Source organism: Orcinus orca, chromosome 9, assembly GCF_937001465.1.
Source record: "Orcinus orca chromosome 9, mOrcOrc1.1, whole genome shotgun sequence".
In the NCBI taxonomy this organism is placed as follows: domain Eukaryota; kingdom Metazoa; phylum Chordata; class Mammalia; order Artiodactyla; family Delphinidae; genus Orcinus; species Orcinus orca.
The window spans coordinates 87,572,332-87,589,846 of NC_064567.1; the positions used below are offsets into that span (position 1 = coordinate 87,572,332).

General features: G+C 38.3%; 1 protein-coding gene across 1 annotated transcript in view; it reads left to right on the forward strand.

Annotated features, from left to right (window-relative positions):
• The window catches only part of KMT2E (lysine methyltransferase 2E (inactive)), a 98,398-nt gene extending 81,142 nt beyond the window's left edge, over positions 1-17,256 (forward strand). The window contains 13 exon segments of the mRNA XM_004263372.4: positions 4,559-4,723; positions 5,056-5,364; positions 8,780-9,034; positions 9,202-9,346; positions 9,897-10,147; positions 10,540-10,596; positions 10,737-11,300; positions 12,322-12,611; positions 13,508-13,596; positions 13,704-13,829; positions 14,002-14,099; positions 14,988-15,569; positions 15,572-17,256. Coding sequence (XP_004263420.2) covers positions 4,559-4,723; positions 5,056-5,364; positions 8,780-9,034; positions 9,202-9,346; positions 9,897-10,147; positions 10,540-10,596; positions 10,737-11,300; positions 12,322-12,611; positions 13,508-13,596; positions 13,704-13,829; positions 14,002-14,099; positions 14,988-15,569; positions 15,572-16,492 — 3,852 coding nt within the window. The 3' untranslated portion in view covers positions 16,493-17,256.
• Positions 17,257-17,515: the final 259 nt, after the last annotated feature.

Consider the following 17,515-nt stretch of genomic DNA (forward strand, 5'->3'; position numbering starts at 1 on the left):
TTGACATCCTGCAGATTTTTATTCTGTAGAAAAAACACTCTGAGAAGACACTACTATACAGAATCCATGCTCTTACTAATGTCTCTAGGAAGCGAGTTGATTTAGAAGATCAGTTTAGAAGATGCAAAAGAATTTTTAATAATAGTAAACTATAGGGGAGGGTAAATTTGCCAGAAAAGTCATCTGACATGTATTGTCCATCTTAACTTTTCTCTCCTCAGAGCATGACTAAGTTAACGTTGATTACTAGTTTTAATTTTCTTAAGTCCCATTTTCTTCACCACAGTGTTTAGGAATTGTTTTTTCAAAATCGTAGTATCGACTAGCAAAAAGGAACCTGTTTATTTTTATAGGTTGTCTGTTCAAACGAAATGAGGATATTCAGCTTCAGCTGCCTTGTAGTAAATTCAGGATTTCCAAAATCTTGTTTAAAGACTTCATTACATACCTTCAAATTACAGTGATATACATGGTTTATATAATGTATACCCAATTCTTATTCACTTAAAAATTTGGGTGTTTGTTATATGCTGAGCACCATTTAAAGTACTGGGTGAACAAAAGAAGGCAAGGTCCCTGTTCTGGAGCAGCTTTCACGGAGGACGGGGTGGAAGGAAAAACAAACATCAAACAGGAAAGAGTGCTATGAAGTTAAACTAAATCATCATGTGGTAGAGAAGAAATGGAGATACTTACTCTTTTGGAACAATTTTATTGGTAAGCAGTAATCTTAGCATTTTTTAAAAAATTAATAAATTCCTATTCAAAAGGTTAAGGGAAGTTAGTTGAGTAAGAAGTCTTTTAATTTCTCTATTTCAACGCTGTAAGTAATTTGGTAGGTTGGCCCTGCCATTTCCCTTTTCCTTTAAAAGGCAACTTTGTTGTTTTTGTTTTTAAGAGCCACTTCCTACTTGGTAGTAAGGTAAAAAAAAAAAAAAAGAAATCACAAAATACCTAAATGTCTTCATTTTGTTTCCTTCTCAATTCTTACATCCTACTACTAGCAAATTTCCTTCTAAAGCCACTGTAAGGCATCCAGAGTACATAAGCTTATTTTCACTCAGCTTCATATTACCAAATATCTCTAATTGGGATGAATTCTAACAATTTAGTCAGTGTAGTTTAGTTTTTCAGTTGTGATATTGTATAAAACTTTAATTCGTGTTATTATGTAGTCCTTGAACTATATGGACCTTAGGTTTTCACCATTTTTTAAAAAATATAAATTTATTTACTTTTGGCTGCGTTGGGTCTTTGTTGCTGTGCGCAAGCTTTCTCTAGTTGTTGAGAGTGGGGGCTACTCTTCCTTGTGGTGCAGGGGCTTCAGTAGTTGTGGCTCACGGGCTCAGTTCCTCCACGGCACGTGGGATCTTCCCGGACCAGAGCTCGAACCCATGTCCCCTGCATTGGCAGGCAGATTCTTAACAACTGTGCCACCAGGGAAGTCCCTCACCATTTGTTGAATAGGGGCTCATACAAGAAGATCTCCATAGTCTCTTCCAAGTACAAGGTGACATGATTTCAAGTTAAATTTGTGTTCCAGTGTGTTTATACATTGAAGCACAAAATTGTAATAAAAATTCTCACTGTACTCACTCAAGTGATAAAATCCTATAAAGGGATATTAAGCAGACTTTCCGCTTACAGAAAATTACTGTACTCTTGTGTGTTATACTGTAAAGCCATAAACTGAAAAATGTCATAAAAGCAATCTGTAGATCTCATCAGAGATTTGTCAGTTTTTTTAGTTCAGCACCCAACACTCCAGCGTTAACAACAGTGTTGTTGTTAACAACAAAAGTCAAAAGTCAACCCTGTCTGATTCTAATTCTAATTCTAAATCAGGGTCTATCAGTTGCCAAGCTCATAGAGAGTAAAAATGACTTTTGAGGTCTGAACAGTCAGTGGCTTGGAATGAGTCATGAAAATGAAACATGCAGGTCCTGGTGGTAGCCTTAGGTGACAAGTATCATCTAAACTACATCCAGCTCAGAGGTCAGGATCTATGGACAATCTGCTGAACTAAGGCTCCTAATTTCTCTAGTCCCCTGAACAATCAGCTATAATTATCTCAAGCTATATATAAAACTTATTTATCAGTTAGCTCTATAAAGTGGGTGGTAAATTTTCAGTCATTACATACTGTATATCTGGTTGTGTGTGTCAGAGAATACACTGGTGAATATAAAAGCTGAATGACATATGAACCTTAAGGAGTTTTAAAAAAAAGTAGATTAGTAACTAACGTTTTTCTTTTCTTCACATAATCAAAAGCATGTTTACATTTTCTAAAGTGTGTGTTTTAAGATGAAGCTGGGTTAAAGCTATTAGGATACCTGTTTAGTGCTTTCAGTTAATAGTTGTAGTAAATGTAGGAAGAATTATGCTTTATTTTGCATTATGTAGTGTGTCAGTAGTTGGTAATTGGAAAGAAGAACAAACCAGGAGCCTGGAAACTTGGATAATAATTATGGCTCTGCCTTTGAGTGATTCTGTTAATACACGTGGGCTCTGGTTTCTTCAGCAGTGTAGGACTAGATTATTTTTAAGATCCTGACCAGCTCAAAAAGATCGAGTCATCTAGAAATAAAGGATTTTGCTTTGACTATCCATTAGCTGCATTGTTTACCAAGGGAGTTCAATTTTTAAATGAATTAATTTTGTCTTTACATCAATTAATTTTATCTCTGACCCTTACTGTATCTAAAACAAGTGAATAATGGACCATGTCAAGGAAACTTCTTTTGGCATAAATTCGTATTTATCTTAGGAAACTTTCCTTGGATAATCATGACATAGAAAATATCTCCTTTGGGTGCCTGGCCCGTGGGTAAATTTATTTTATACATAAAATGATTCTTGCTAAGACAAGTTTGTTTCTTTTGGAAAAATGTACTTTTCCCAGATTTATTTTTAAATTTATAAGCACAATAATGAACCCCTTCTCTTTCTACCCACCCCCATTCCACAGGTGAAGCAATTATGAAAATCTTATTTTTTAGTTACTCCAGACTTCTAAATTTAGGGTGTTAGAAAAGCCCTAATATATTGAGACAGGATTTTTATAGAGAGCCATAAATGAAAAGGGGTCGAGTAAAGTGATTTATTAAGACCAGAGACATGTATTATCTAAGGAAAGAATTCAGCTTTAAAACTTCCAGTTCCAGTAAAGAGATCTTTTGCCTATGTTCTTTATTTTAGTGTCTTATTATCCATCCCAGACCAAGAAAGCTAAGACGCAGATATGTGTCCATGAACAAGTAATCTTACCTCTTTGGATCTCAGTTTCCTTACCTGTAAAATAAAGAGGGTGAGGATAACACATTTTATAACACTGACACATTTGCAGTATGGTAGTCTGTTTTCACCAATTATAAAGTTCTCAGAAGAGTTTTGTTTACATATTTCCCTTACCTAGTGGAACAATAAAAGGAAAAAATATAGGAAAGAGTAAGTAATAGTTTTCATAGTGTAGGTGTCTTACTTAATGCTTGAATCTCTGCTGATAATTACTCGAACTCTAAAGCTCTGATATTGAGAAGACCATGCAGCCAGACCTTGAGTTATTGATCTTTCTTTCCTACATGGATGACAATAAAGGAAGAAAGATGAATGGATCTAAGCCTCAGGACCTGGTTCTTTACATTTGGAGAACTGGACAGTTGATGGACATGCTTCCTGTTTCTGGTTGAAACCTGAAGCATTTGCCAGGCCCCCTGGCCAAGGCTCTGGGTCTTGCTTTTAATGTTCTCTCTCCAAAGAGAACTGATGCTCAAAGGAACTCTTGCTGTTTTCCAGTCTCTGCCTTGAACTGTCAGTGTAGACGGGAAGAGCAGAAGATAGAGGAATGCCTTATAACAATTATAATGGAGGGCAAGAGAGCCAAAGGAGAAATAGTAACACCTAAGAAATGCCTACCATTTTCCAAGTAAGGTTGGAAAACTTCACAGATATTTTATATTTGAATTCATTAACAATTCTGTGAAGTGTAAATATTGTTACCCACATTTTATAAGATGCTCAAAAAGGTTAATAACCAGAGTTGTTACATTGCCTAGGGTCACAGAGATAGTAAATGACTGGTAGCATCATGATTTAAACCCAGGACTTCACCCCACAATATCCTGCTATGACATGTCAATATATTCACTCCTTACGTTCATATGGATTTAACCTTTTCAACATATTATTACCTTAGGAACTTTGATCTTATTTTTAAAAGGCTGCCTAACGTATTATTGAGAAAAAAAGATTTTTGGTTTGATAAAGCAGGGTCGTTCTTGAGTCTTTTTTTGGTTTTGCCTTACCTTTATCATTAACATACAATCATCCAAACATTCCTTTCATTGTAATATATTTGTAATGACAGGGTTTACCAAGATGTTTGGGATTCTCAAAGATCTAAAATGAATATAAATGTTTTTAATCCCATATCTACCATCAAAAGAGGTGTTTTGCTAACACCATCATAGAAAATTTTTTTTAATTTGCCATGAACATTTGGACTTTTGAATTTTACTTCACAGCAGTATTTATTATGTTACTTTAAATTTTGTAGACAAGAGAAGAAAGGAAAATGGAAGCAATTCTGCAAGCTTTTGCCAGACTTGAAAAAAGAGAGAAAAGAAGAGAACAAGCTTTGGAAAGGATCAGCACTGCCAAAACTGAAGTTAAAACTGAATGTAAAGATGCACAGATTGTCACTGATGCTGAAGTTATTCAGGTATTATTATTCAGGTCTAGTTTTATTTTCACACTTCACCACTTTCCAGTAAAATTTCCACAATTTAATTACATCTATAAAGAATTTTTGATGTGATACTAGCTTTTCAATAGCATTTTTCAAATCCTATGAAAATTTAAGACTTCAGCTATGAGACTCCACTTGCTTTGTTTTGGAGAGTAAGAAAATTTTTAATTTTGTCAATTTAATATATATCAGAATTCATAAAGACATTTGGGGCAGTTAGCTTCTGAAGCAGATTGATGCCATTAGATTTCAACTACTGAGTTATATAAACAACGTATTAAAAGTTCCATTCTCTTTTGAATTAGGAACAAGCAAAAGAAGAAACTGCTAGCAAGCCAACTCCTGCCAAAGTAAATAGAACTAAACAGAGAAAAAGTTTTTCTCGGAGTAGGACTCACATCGGACAGCAGCGTCGGAGACACAGAACTGTCAGCATGTGTTCAGATATCCAACCGTCTTCTCCTGATATAGAAGTTACTTCACAACAAAATGATACTGAAAATACTGTACTTGCAATAGAACCAGAAAGTGAAACTGCACTAGCAGAAATAATTACTGAAACTGAAGTTCCAGCACTTAATAAATGTCCAACAAAGTATCCCAAAACAAAAAAGGTATGTGATTCTTAATGAATGTAAGAACTGTTTTTTAACAAATGTCTTATGATGTTAAATATATTCATGTTTTAGGAATTCAGGCTATAACATCTCATAAGGAAGAGTGATAGAGTCGTGGTTTTTATACTAGCAAAGTTTTAAACTAAGAATGAGAATTGCAAAACTGTAAAATCAGTTAATAGAAATGTTTGCATCATTAAAATATCCAGTATATCAAGGCTTCCTTGTAGTATTGCAATTCTGATTTCTAATGATTTAATTTTGCCTACTTTATGTACTAAACTACACTTCTCAGAAACAACTAGTTTGAGATGAGTTATCCTTTCTTTATAGTTTTTATAAATTTCATGGTAAAGGTAGATTACAAGAATTAAGTGTGAAGAAATTGTTGATTTCCATAGAATGTAGTAGGATGTGAAAATTTATAAGGAAGGGTAGTTTCATTTTAATTTTATTGGAGTGTAGTTGATTTACAATGTTGTGTTAGTTTCAGGTATACAGCAAAGTGATTCAGTTATATACATGCATACATGCATTCTTTTTTAGATTGTTTTCTCATATAGCTTATCACAGAATATTGAGTTCCCTGTGCTATACAGTAGTAGGTCCTTGTTGGTTATCTTATTATCTATAGTAGTGTGTATGTGTTCATCCCAAGCTTCTGATTTATCCCCCCCACCCCGTTTCCCCTTAAGTCTGATTCTGTTTTGTAAATAAGTTCATTTGTTTCTTTTTTTAAAAAATTAGATTCCACGAGTGCTATCATATTTGTCTTTCTCTGACTTACTTCACTTAGTATGATCATCTCTAGGTCCTGCTGCAGTGAACTTTGGGGTGCATGTATCCTTTCAGATTACGGTTTTCTCCGGATGTATGCCCAGGAGTGGGATTACCAGATCATATGGTAGCTCTATTTTTAGTTTTTTAAGGAACCTCCATACTGTCTGTACCAATTTACATTCCCACCAACAGTGTGGGAGGGTTCAGGAAGGGTAGTTTTAGGTCAATTTATTAATAAAAATCTGTCAAAAACTACTGTCAGATTTAATGAAGCAATTGTGGTAAACAATCACTGAGATAAACCAACCTGAGCTTTACAGGAAGGCCAGAAATACAGAACACCCTTATGAAGCTTTGTTTTTCTCCCATTCTGAGTACAGCAGATTGGAGCAGATACCAAAGTGCAACCCTTAGGCTCTCTGGGCAGTGGGGTAGATCATAAATGGATCCTTCTCACGCCCTTCTACAACAAAATACTTTGAAACCCACTTTATCTGGTCTTTGTTCTTACCAAATTCAGTATAGTTTGTAGGTACTGTGAAACCATGAGAAGTATACTTCGTAAATATCTAGGAGGAACCTGGGAGTATACTTCAGTGGCGAGTCAAAGGATTAGACAGAGACGATCTAAACACCGCTCTGATTTGAAGTCTGTGCTCACCTTTGCACCTTGGATCCTGAACAAGCAAGCCAGCACTTGATTTTGACAATGAGCAGTTACTTTTGCCCACTTTGGGAGGACAAAAAGTAGCTGCAGATTTTCTCCATAATTTGGATTAGTGAGAAAGAAAAAAGATTCATGTTTAAAAGAAAAGCTACTTTTGGGAATTCCCTGGTGGTCAGTGGTTAAGACTCTGCACTCTCACTGCTGAGGGCCCAGTGGGTTCAATCCCTGGTCTGGGAACCAACATTCCACAAGCTGCACAGTGCAGGAAAACAAAACAAAAGGCTGCTTTCTTGACTGCAAATATGACACAGTCCCTGCCCTTTAATTATTAAGTGACTAAACTACTGTGGCACTATAGATTTAATTCCCTGGTCTTGAGATATAGGTTCCTGTATCCTGATTCTCTCTAAAAAAAAAAAAGCCTTTTTCCCACAGGTTTTGCGTGTGATATATACTGCTATTTTAAACATTACTGTTTGACAGAGTACCAAGTTATTGTGATTTCCTATAATGTAAAGGCTGCCTTCAGTTTCACACATGGCTATTGGCTATTTAACTTTGGCTATTTAACACATGGCTTTGGCTATTTAACTCTTGTAATCCTTACAATAACCCTATTTGTAGAGCTAGTTTCTCTCATGACCCTTCTTTTATAGATCTGGATTGAGATGTAGAAAAGTTATGTAACTTGCTTGAGGTAACGGTAAGTGGCAAAGCCGGGATTCACACCGGGGCAGTCTGTTGCAGACTCCCAAGTGCTTTAGCCCCACTGTTGCTTGTCCTAGAAAGGAAGTTTACATACATTGAAAAAAGGAAGGAAAGAAAAGATGCCAAAATGCTTATAGTGATTATCTCTAGAAGACAGGATGTGGGTAGACTGTTTTTTTAATGTATGTATTTCTGTATGTGTATTGTGAGAATGTATGTGTAAATACATATACACTAGTTTTTCTACATATTCTACAAATTACATTTATAATAAAAATTAAAGGAGTATAATTTGATAACTAGATAGAAAAGATATAAGTGCCCACACAGCAAGGAAAATGTGCTTGAGCTGAGAAATGTAATCCTTATTTCCATGCCCATTACATCTGAACTTTACTAAATAACTAGTTCTTAAAAAAAGAAAAAGTTGAGTAATCATTATACTTTAGGATCAGGTATATTCATACAGCCAGTAAAGAGTGAACTATGTACACTGTAGATGCAAAAAAATAAACAGAACTAAGAAAGGGATTATGTGAATTTTCAAAGCATGGGAACTTAGAGATTTCAACCCCCTTAAATCATTAGTGATTGTCAATGCCGACAGCTTTAAAAATATATATATATTTTATATATATATATATATATATATATGCACTGGCCTCATCTGGAGATTCTGATGAGCAGCCAGAGTAGAAAACCACTGCCTAGGGCTTCCCTGGTGGCGCAGTGGTCGCGAGTCCGCCTGCCGATGCACAGGACACGGGTTTGTGCCCCGGTCTGGGAAGATCCCACCATGCCGCGGAGCGGCTGAGCCCGTGAGCCATGGCCGCTGAGCCTGCACGTCCCGCAACGGGAAAGGCCGCAGCAGTGAGAGGCCCGCGTACCGCAAAAAAACAAACAACAAAAAAAACACTGCCTAAAGTCTGACAAACTAAACATTTTACACATAATATAGAAGCAGTTTAGTGTTTGTGTTTTTAAGATAGTACTGAGGTCTCCTAGATTTTTACTATTTTATAAAAATATCATGTGTTTTGTTCCTACAAAGTATAATTGTGTAAAAAATTTTAGTAATAAGTGTAGATAACCAAGGAAATGCAGAATGACTTATATTGACTTTTTAGACATCATATATGAAGGATTTAAATTAATCTCTCATTTTAGATATGTCAGTTACAAATTTGGTATTAGAATATTCTATAGGAGAATCTGTATAATTACATATATAGTGATCCAGATTTTCCTTCTCTCTAGCACTTGGTCAATGAATGGTTAAGTGAGAAGAATGAGAAGACGGGAAAACCTTCAGACACCCTTTCAGAAAAGCCTCTGCGCATAACTACAGATCCTGAAGTGTTAGCTACACAGCTCAATTCTTTACCGGGTCTCACTTATAGTCCGCATGTATACTCTACTCCTAAGCACTACATTAGATTCACTTCACCATTCCTTTCAGAAAAAAGGAGAAGAAAAGAACCTCCTGAAAACATTTCTGGCTCATGCAAGAAGGTAAACTTTTCTTTGGATATGAAACTCTAGTATGAGCCAAAAGCCATTCTCATTCCTTACTCTACCAGTCCTGGTAGTGAGATGCTTTTGGAATTGGCTGTATATTTATAGGATATGTAAACAGCTACAAACTGATTTCTCTTCATTTATTGTTCTATGTATTTCAGCGGTGGTTGAAACAAGCTCTGGAAGAAGAAAACTCAGCAATTTTACACAGATTTAATTCACCCTGTCAAGAAAGATCCAGAAGTCCTACAGTCAATGGTGAAAATAGAAGTCCACTACTATTAAATGATAGCTGTTCTCTTCCAGGTAGAATTTCTTTTCAGTGTTGTTCTAGTGTGGAGAATGTGGCAGGATATATATAGCATATATATATTCTAATTATTATGTACCTTTCAAAAGAAGCGCATTGTTACATATATTTTGTCTTTTCTGTCCTCCAAAGTTTTAGACGAAGGTAGACATGAAAACCTTAATTTGCAAGTACCATGTACAATATGTTGGGGCTTATAGTTGAATTTTGGGCCTAGTTGGCCAGCTGTTTTTCAACAAGATTCAAAAGGACTCTTAGAAATCAGTTAAATTAACAGCTGTACTTGTAAGATTTCTTAGAGCCCCCCAGGCCTGTAAGCCTTCTGGCAAGATAATATGCTTGCTAACAGTGAAAATGACTAAGTTGGGGGGCGGGGTGGGGGTGGGGGAGAGATTGCTTCCTGTTATCTTTAAAAACTGTGAAATTTAGTTTCGGGGTGACAATCATCATAATTACGATTGCTGATGTTTTTTGATCTTTCCCAGAATGTATTACAGATTATAGCAAATAGCAGCAGTATAATTTCTTAACTTATTTCACCAACAGATTTAACTACACCACTAAAAAAACGAAGACTCTATCAGTTACTAGATTCTGCTTACTCAGAAACCTCCACACCTACTCCTTCACCATATGCTACCCCAACTCACACGGATATTACTCCTACGGATCCATCATTTGCCACTCCTCCACGGGCAAAGTCAGACGACGAAGCTTGTAGAAATGGTTATAAGCCCATTTATTCACCAGTTACCCCAGTAACTCCTGGCACACCGGGAAATACCATGCACTTTGAGGTGAGAAAAAACAGAAACAAAAACCCATGGGGATGGGGCTTCTTTAATAGCTATTTTTTTCTCCTTTTAATAATTAGTGTACTGAGAGCAGGGAAAAAAAGTTCTTAAGAATCTAAGAGCGAAAATTTGGAACATGCATTTGTGAATTTAAACTTTATTTTTTTATTAAAATGCACATAACTTCCATTTCATCTGATTGATATACAAAAAGTCAGACTAAATGACTATGTGTATCAAAGTGACCTTAAAGCAAAATATAAGGGGAATGGAAATAAAAAAGTCTAAAACCAAAGTCTGTGTAGTAGTTTCTCATTTTAAGTTCTCATTTCTATAAATATCATGGGTTTGTTAACATATTTTAATTTTCAATTATGATTATTTCTTTTATGTAGAATATTTCTTCCCCAGAAAGTTCTCCAGAAGTTAAGAGACGCACTTATAGTCAAGAGGTAAGGAGATACTAAAAAAGGTTTTTTAAATCGGTGACTTTTCCCTAGTATCATTATAAATTGTTGGTAGATTTAATGTAACTAGCTTCCAAATGTGGTTATTTGTGTAATTTTTTTTTTTTTTTTAATTCTGTAAACAGGGCTTTGACAGATCTTCAACCATGTTAACATTGGGGCCTTTCAGAAATTCTAATTTAACTGAACTTGGTCTGCAAGAAATAAAGACTATTGGTTATACCAGCCCTAGGAGTAGGACTGAAGTCAGTAGGCAGTGCCCTGGAGAAAAGGAATCTGTGTCAGACCTTCAACTGGGACTCGATACAGTCGAGCAAGCTGCCTTACATAAAACCATGGAAACACCTGCACATGATAGGACTGAGTCTAACAGCCAACTGGAATCTGCTCACTCTGGACGGGGCCCAATATATTCTTCCTGGGTAAAGAGTCCTGACAGAACAGGAGTTAACTTCTCAGTAAACTCCAACTTGAGGGACCTGACACCCTCACATCAGTTGGAGGTTGGAGGAGGCTTCCGAATAAGTGAGTCAAAGTGCCTGATGCAGGATGATACTAGAGGCATGTTTATGGAAACACCTGTGTTTTGTACTTCAGAAGATGGGCTTGTATCTGGTTTTGGACGGACTATTAATGACAATTTGATCGACGGAAGTTGCACACCCCAGAATCCACCACAAAAGAAAAAGGTTACAAATTTAACGATTTATAGTCCTTTTAATAGTGTTTTTTTCATACTACTTCTGAGGGTAATTAGTAGTTATAATATGTACTGTGTAAGGCATTCATACTTTATTCATATTGAATTATTGACACGTACATTTTTAAACCTTTTGTAAATGCTCAGTGAATTAGATTATGTTTGCAGAGAGCTAGTGATAACGGAAAATTCCTATAAGGAGCATGGTTTCAGAGATCGAAACCTCAAGGTGATTTATTTCACTGAAAGAGTAACTTTTTAAAGATAACCACTTCCCAACCAAATAAACAGAATTGAATAATATTTGTGTTCTTATTACCCTTATTTTACATAGAACAGGCAGCCGATATAGAAGAAATGCCTCTTTCCTCATCCTTAATACCTACAGTATTTAGGCCATGGATATAAAAGTATTTATTATATAAATAATAAGTTCCCTGATTTACCACCATTATTTGGTTGGCAGACATACCGAGACAATTAGAATGCCTTATTTCAGATCAGTGGGAGAAACTACAACACGTATTTTATTTGTTAATAGGCTTATTGCTTTGCAAGTCGAAAGAATTTTAGTGATGTGTGCTTTTAATTTTTATAACAGAGTCCAGTTGGCAACTTTGTGGGAAGCAATATAGTATAGTGGAAAGAGCACGGGCTTTCAAGTAAGACCTAGGTTCGAATCCCGGCTCCAACACTCACCAGCTGTGTGACCTTGAGTGAGTGAGTTACTCAATTTCCTCATCTGTAAAATGGGGATGATAATATACCTATTTCATAGGGTTGTTGTGAGGATTAAATGAGATAATGTATGTAAATCATCTAAATACAATGCCTGGCATATATAGGCATTTGATAATTGTTAATTATTATTGTTTGTTCAGAATCAAATTTTATATAATTTTCTTAATGTAAATATAGTAATTCTCTTTAGAAAAAAAAAAGAATAGATTGACACTGACATATAAAAACAAGGATAAAAGATTTGCTTTTCCTTATCTTTCTTGCTTAAGGTTTCTCTATTAGAATACCGGAAAAGACAACGTGAAGCTAGGAAAAGTGGCTCTAAGGCAGAACACTTTCCACTGGTTAATGTATCACCTCACACAAGTGGAAACTTGAGCAGCAACAATGCTGATGGGTGTGCCAACGGGAATGAAAATGGGGAGCAGATAGAAAGCACTGCTAGCCTACCTTTACCAACACCAGCTACAGTTTATAATGCTACTTTGGAAGAAACCAGCAATAACTGTCCTGTTAAGGAAGCTTCTGCCAGTGAAAAGAATGAACCAGAAGTCCAATGGTAAGCTGCCTGTTGGAAAAAAAAAAAAAACCTAACTAACTGGTAACTTTAGAACTACAAGTAATATACCTTATAATGACAGTAGTCTTTGTTATTTTATCATCCAGTCACATAGCTGATTCTGAACGGAGCTTATATATTTGTAAAGATTGGTAGTGTGCTGTTCTGAAAAACAACAAAGTTTTTGTTAATCAGCTGCCTTCCTGTTTGTTGTTCTCCTAAAGCAGAGGAGGTTTGTGATCATAATTTTGACAGATCCGTTTTGCTGATAAGAGTTTTAAGCCAGTTAAGTATTTCCCTGCATCATTAAAGGTCCATTATAGCTACTCCTTGATAATTTTCACACAAATATTCCTCTCCAAAGAACCTTTATCCTAGTCAACATCTGGCAGTTTCTTTGTCACCCTTACCAGTTGCCTTGAGAGTACAGCCATGTTTAGTGTTTCTTCGATAGGAATAGAAGAAGCTGGATACAGAAGGGTCCTTCAAAGGGCAGGAGGCCACATTCACTTTGCTCCATGGTCCTCTTACCTCTGAGCTTCCTGCTAGCCTTATAATCCAGACCCAAGGTAATTTGTCAGGGGTATATGTGGTCCCTTTGGTAACCTGAAGTGACGTTCTGAATGTTGTTTTGCTACCCCCTTCAACAACCCCCTCCTTTTCACCAAGAAATTGCTTAAGACAAAGGAATGGCGTCTGCTTGAGTTCTTCAAATAAATGAGGATAAAAGTCTCAGTTTTGGGGGGTGTTGTGGGCTGGGGTGGGGAGCTGTTTTCAAAGCTTTTCCCCAACGAGCAAAAAAGCCTTTATCTGAAAGGCTATGTTGGCCATCAGGGGACACAAACTGATCTAGCTGGCAGCAGCTTCTGAACTGATGTTATGACTTGATTTTAAAGGACCGCCTCAACTTCAGTGGAGCAAGTGCGAGAGAGGAGTTATCAGAGAGCTTTACTACTCAGTGATCACCGAAAAGATAAAGATAGTGGTAAGTGAGCTTGTTGCTTTGCCGAAAAGTGGAGTCAGCTAATCACTCTGCACCCCCGTTCTGTGCTTCTAATGTTCTCTTTGGGTCTGCTTCTGCTTCATCTCTAGGGGGAGAGTCACCATGTGTCCCATGTTCACCGATTCATGTTCCGTCTTCACCTTCATCTCATTCAAATCACATTCCCCAGTTGCAACCCAAGGGCCCAGTCCCTTCTTTCAGTGAACTTATGGAAGGTCAGTAAGCAGATGACCTATCATGGTGGTGGTTTTAAATACCTTTTCAGAAAGGAGAGAGAGAGCCTTTATAAGACGTTGGTTTGAATAGTAGAATGTACGTCCGAGTGTTAGTAAAAAGCAGTATTTATCGTGCAGTTTCACATTTTCTATGGTTCCTTACACTTTACAGATCCTGATCCTGAAAATCCAGAACCCACGACTACAAGTGAATGTGCGTCCCCAGATCCTTCCCAAAATACTTGTAAAAGCCCTTCAAAAATGAGCAAGGTAATAACATTGACCTTTGAACGTGGCCCTTCAGAAAAGTGGATGGTAATGTGCACATGGAGGTTTTTCTGCTGTACCAAGGATCAGTTTCTGATTTCTGGACACTTCTCCTGTTCAAGTTCCCATGTGCTGAACGTACTTCAGCAGCTTACACTTGCTCCAAGAGTTCCTTCCACCCCTTCCTTATCCTAGTGTCTAGGAAATTCATAGTCTTTTCATAAAATATTTGACCGGCCAGCCAGTTAATTCTCTAAAAACAAACGGTCAGGTGACATTCTTAATTTAAAAGAAATGCTGCCTCTATCCTGGATCATCAAGACATGATAATCCAGTGGGGCAATATCTTTGGAAACGTAACGATGAGGAAATCTGAGATTGATTTTTTCTTTCTGCTTAAAGAACATCATTATATATTCAAATAGTCTTATCCTTGGATTACCTGAACTTGAACAATGGAAAAGGTATTACAAGTGAAAACAGTTGGGGGGAGCAGGTTTATCTACCCAAGCAAATTTATCCTTAGGTGGAGTATAGAAATTTCAATTATGGAATTGAAACTTGCCTGCAGTGTTTAAGTGTGGTTCTTTCAGAATAGGAGTCAAAGACAGGTTTCACTGCTCAGGGGAAAAAAGGCAGATTAATTTCCTTAACTTGTCTTCAATAAAATTTCAGGGAATTCAGTTGAAGCTTATTATCAGAACTTGCTCAACTACTTAAAAAAACTGGCGTTTTAACATCTCAAGCCTCTGTAGTTGTCCTCCTCTCAGACCTCTTATTCCCTGCCCCCGTTCCAATTAATATTTAGCTAACATTAAATACCAGTAATAACAAACCTCAGTGTACATAGAATATTTCTGAAGTTTATATAAATTTGTTTTCTTCTCACAGCCTGGTTCACCGGGACCTGTAATACCTGCCCAGCCACATGGGAAAATACTCACAAAACCAGATTCCCACTGGGAGGGAGCAGTTACTGTGTCAGAAGCTGAGAACGGTGTCCACCTGAAAACAGAACTCCATCAAAAACAGCTGTCAAGTAACACCCAAGCACTTTCGAAGAATCATCCTCCACAGCCACTTGTTCGCAGTTCATCTGAGCAACTTGCACAGAAGCTGCCTTCCGCGCCCGTGAAGTTGCACTGTCCTCCATCACCTCACGTAGAAAATCCTCCAAAGTCGTCGACGCCCCACACGCCTGTACAACACGGTTATCTTTCACCAAAGCCTCCTTCACAGCAGTTAGGCTCTCCCTACAGGCCTCACCACTCACAGTCACCTCAAGTTGGAACACCTCAGCGAGAGCCTCAAAGAAATTTTTACCCAGCAGCACAGAACCTTCAAGCCAGTACGCAGCAGGCCCCTTCTGGAGCGCTGTTCACGCAGACGCCCTCAGGACAGCCCCCGGCAGCGCTCAGTCAGCAGTTTACCCAGTCGAGCCTGGGCGGCGCGGCCCCACCACCCCCGCCCCCCCCCGCCCCCCCCCCTCGTCGTCTTACTATCAAAACCAGCAGCCCTCCGCAAACTTTCAGAGCTATAATCAGCTGAAAGGCAGTCTTTCCCAACAAACTGTGTTTACATCAGGACCAAATCAAGCTCTTCCCGGCACCACGGGCCAGCAAGCCGTTCCGGGACATCACGTGACTCCAGGGCACTTTCTGCCTTCGCAGACCCCTCCCGTTCACCACCAGACCTCCGCCGCCGCCGTAGTCCCACCCCCGCCTCCCCCTCCTCCCGCTCCAGGACCACACCTCGCCCAGCCACAGCCACACTCCGTAGCACACGGCGTGGGGCCTGTCCACGCTGTCGCCCCTGGGTCCCACGTTCACTCTCAAACGACTGGACACCGTCTGCCACCCCCACCTCCCCCTCCCGCCCCGCATCACCATCCACCGCCCCACCCCTCCACGGGACTCCCAGGTCTGCAAGCACAACACCAGCACGTGGTGAGCTCCGCCCCTCCACCACCCCCTCCGCCGCCGCCTTCCGGTGTTCTGGCTTCCGGACATCATACCCCATCGGCTCCAGCCTTACACCACCCACCTCATCAAGGACCTCCACTTTTTCCTTCAAGTGCTCATCCAGCTGTACCACCGTACCCCTCACAAGCTACTACACATCACACCACTCTGGGACCGGGACCCCAACACCAGCCTTCTGGAACAGGGCCACATTGTCCTTTACCAGTCGCAGGTCCTCATCTCCAGCCCCAAGGACCAAACAGTATTCCCACACCTACCGCTTCAGGGTTCTGTCCTCATCCTGGCTCTGTGGCCCTGCCACATGGGGTTCAAGGACCTCAGCAGGCATCTCCAGTGCCTGGACAGATTCCAATTCACAGAGCACAGGTGCCACCAACATTTCAGAACAATTACCATGGTTCAGGGTGGCATTAAAATAGACTCCAAAAACTTTTTAAAATGTTCTGTAAGATAAACTGTACATTTCATATGTACCTGTTAAGGTACTTTTTAAAGCTTGTACATGAAACTTTGTATAAAAAACAAAACAAAAAAACACCAGTGCTCTCTCATTGTATTTTTCCCATTTTTGCTTTTTAAAAAAAAATCCCTTAAAAAATGTGCTGTTAAGCCAGTGTAGGTATCTTTTATTTTGTAAGTGAACATTCCAGCTGTTTTTCTGGCAGTAGATTTGATGCTACATGATCTTTAAATTTTATTGTTGGAATTAAATTCATTTAGTGAATGTTTTCTATATTATTATGTTATACATATGCATTAAATACACGGCTAAGTAATGGCAGTACGAGGATTTTCTTTCTATCAATCAGCAGTTCTGTGAGTGCATCTTACGTATAAAAAAAATGCAATACAGATTTTTAGTTTGGTGTGAAGATGGCTCATTTTGTTTTATCGGTTATTTGCAAGCAAAATGTAATATAATGTACAGATGATTTTTAATGTCTCCTGAAAAACTGTAAATACTGCATTTCTTTTGCGTATATAATCGCTTACAGCTTTTCTCATTTGACATATAGCACTGTACATATGACATGTCTTTGCAAAACTGTGTGATCTTTGTGAAAGTAGTACAGTATATGGCCTTTAATTCCTCTATTTTAAATATACTGTCACATTGAAGCACTGGTTGGGCATTTTAATTCATGTTAATAAACCACAATTATGTCAGTTTTACCAAATTGTCCTGTACCACTTCTGAGATTGGGGTCTGTTTATGCAAGTGTTTTTACAGAAGTTACCTTTTCCAGATAGAGTTTGTAACGAGCCTTCCATTTTCTTTCGCAACTACTACCTCAGCTGGACGGGACTGCAGCAAGATCAGGAGGCGGTAAAGGCTTGTTCCTGGAAGGTTCCTACGTGTTATTGTTTTGCAGGAGCAGGAGCCATGAGAAACTACCGTGCTACGCAAATGCTGCACACGTTTGCTTATATCTGACA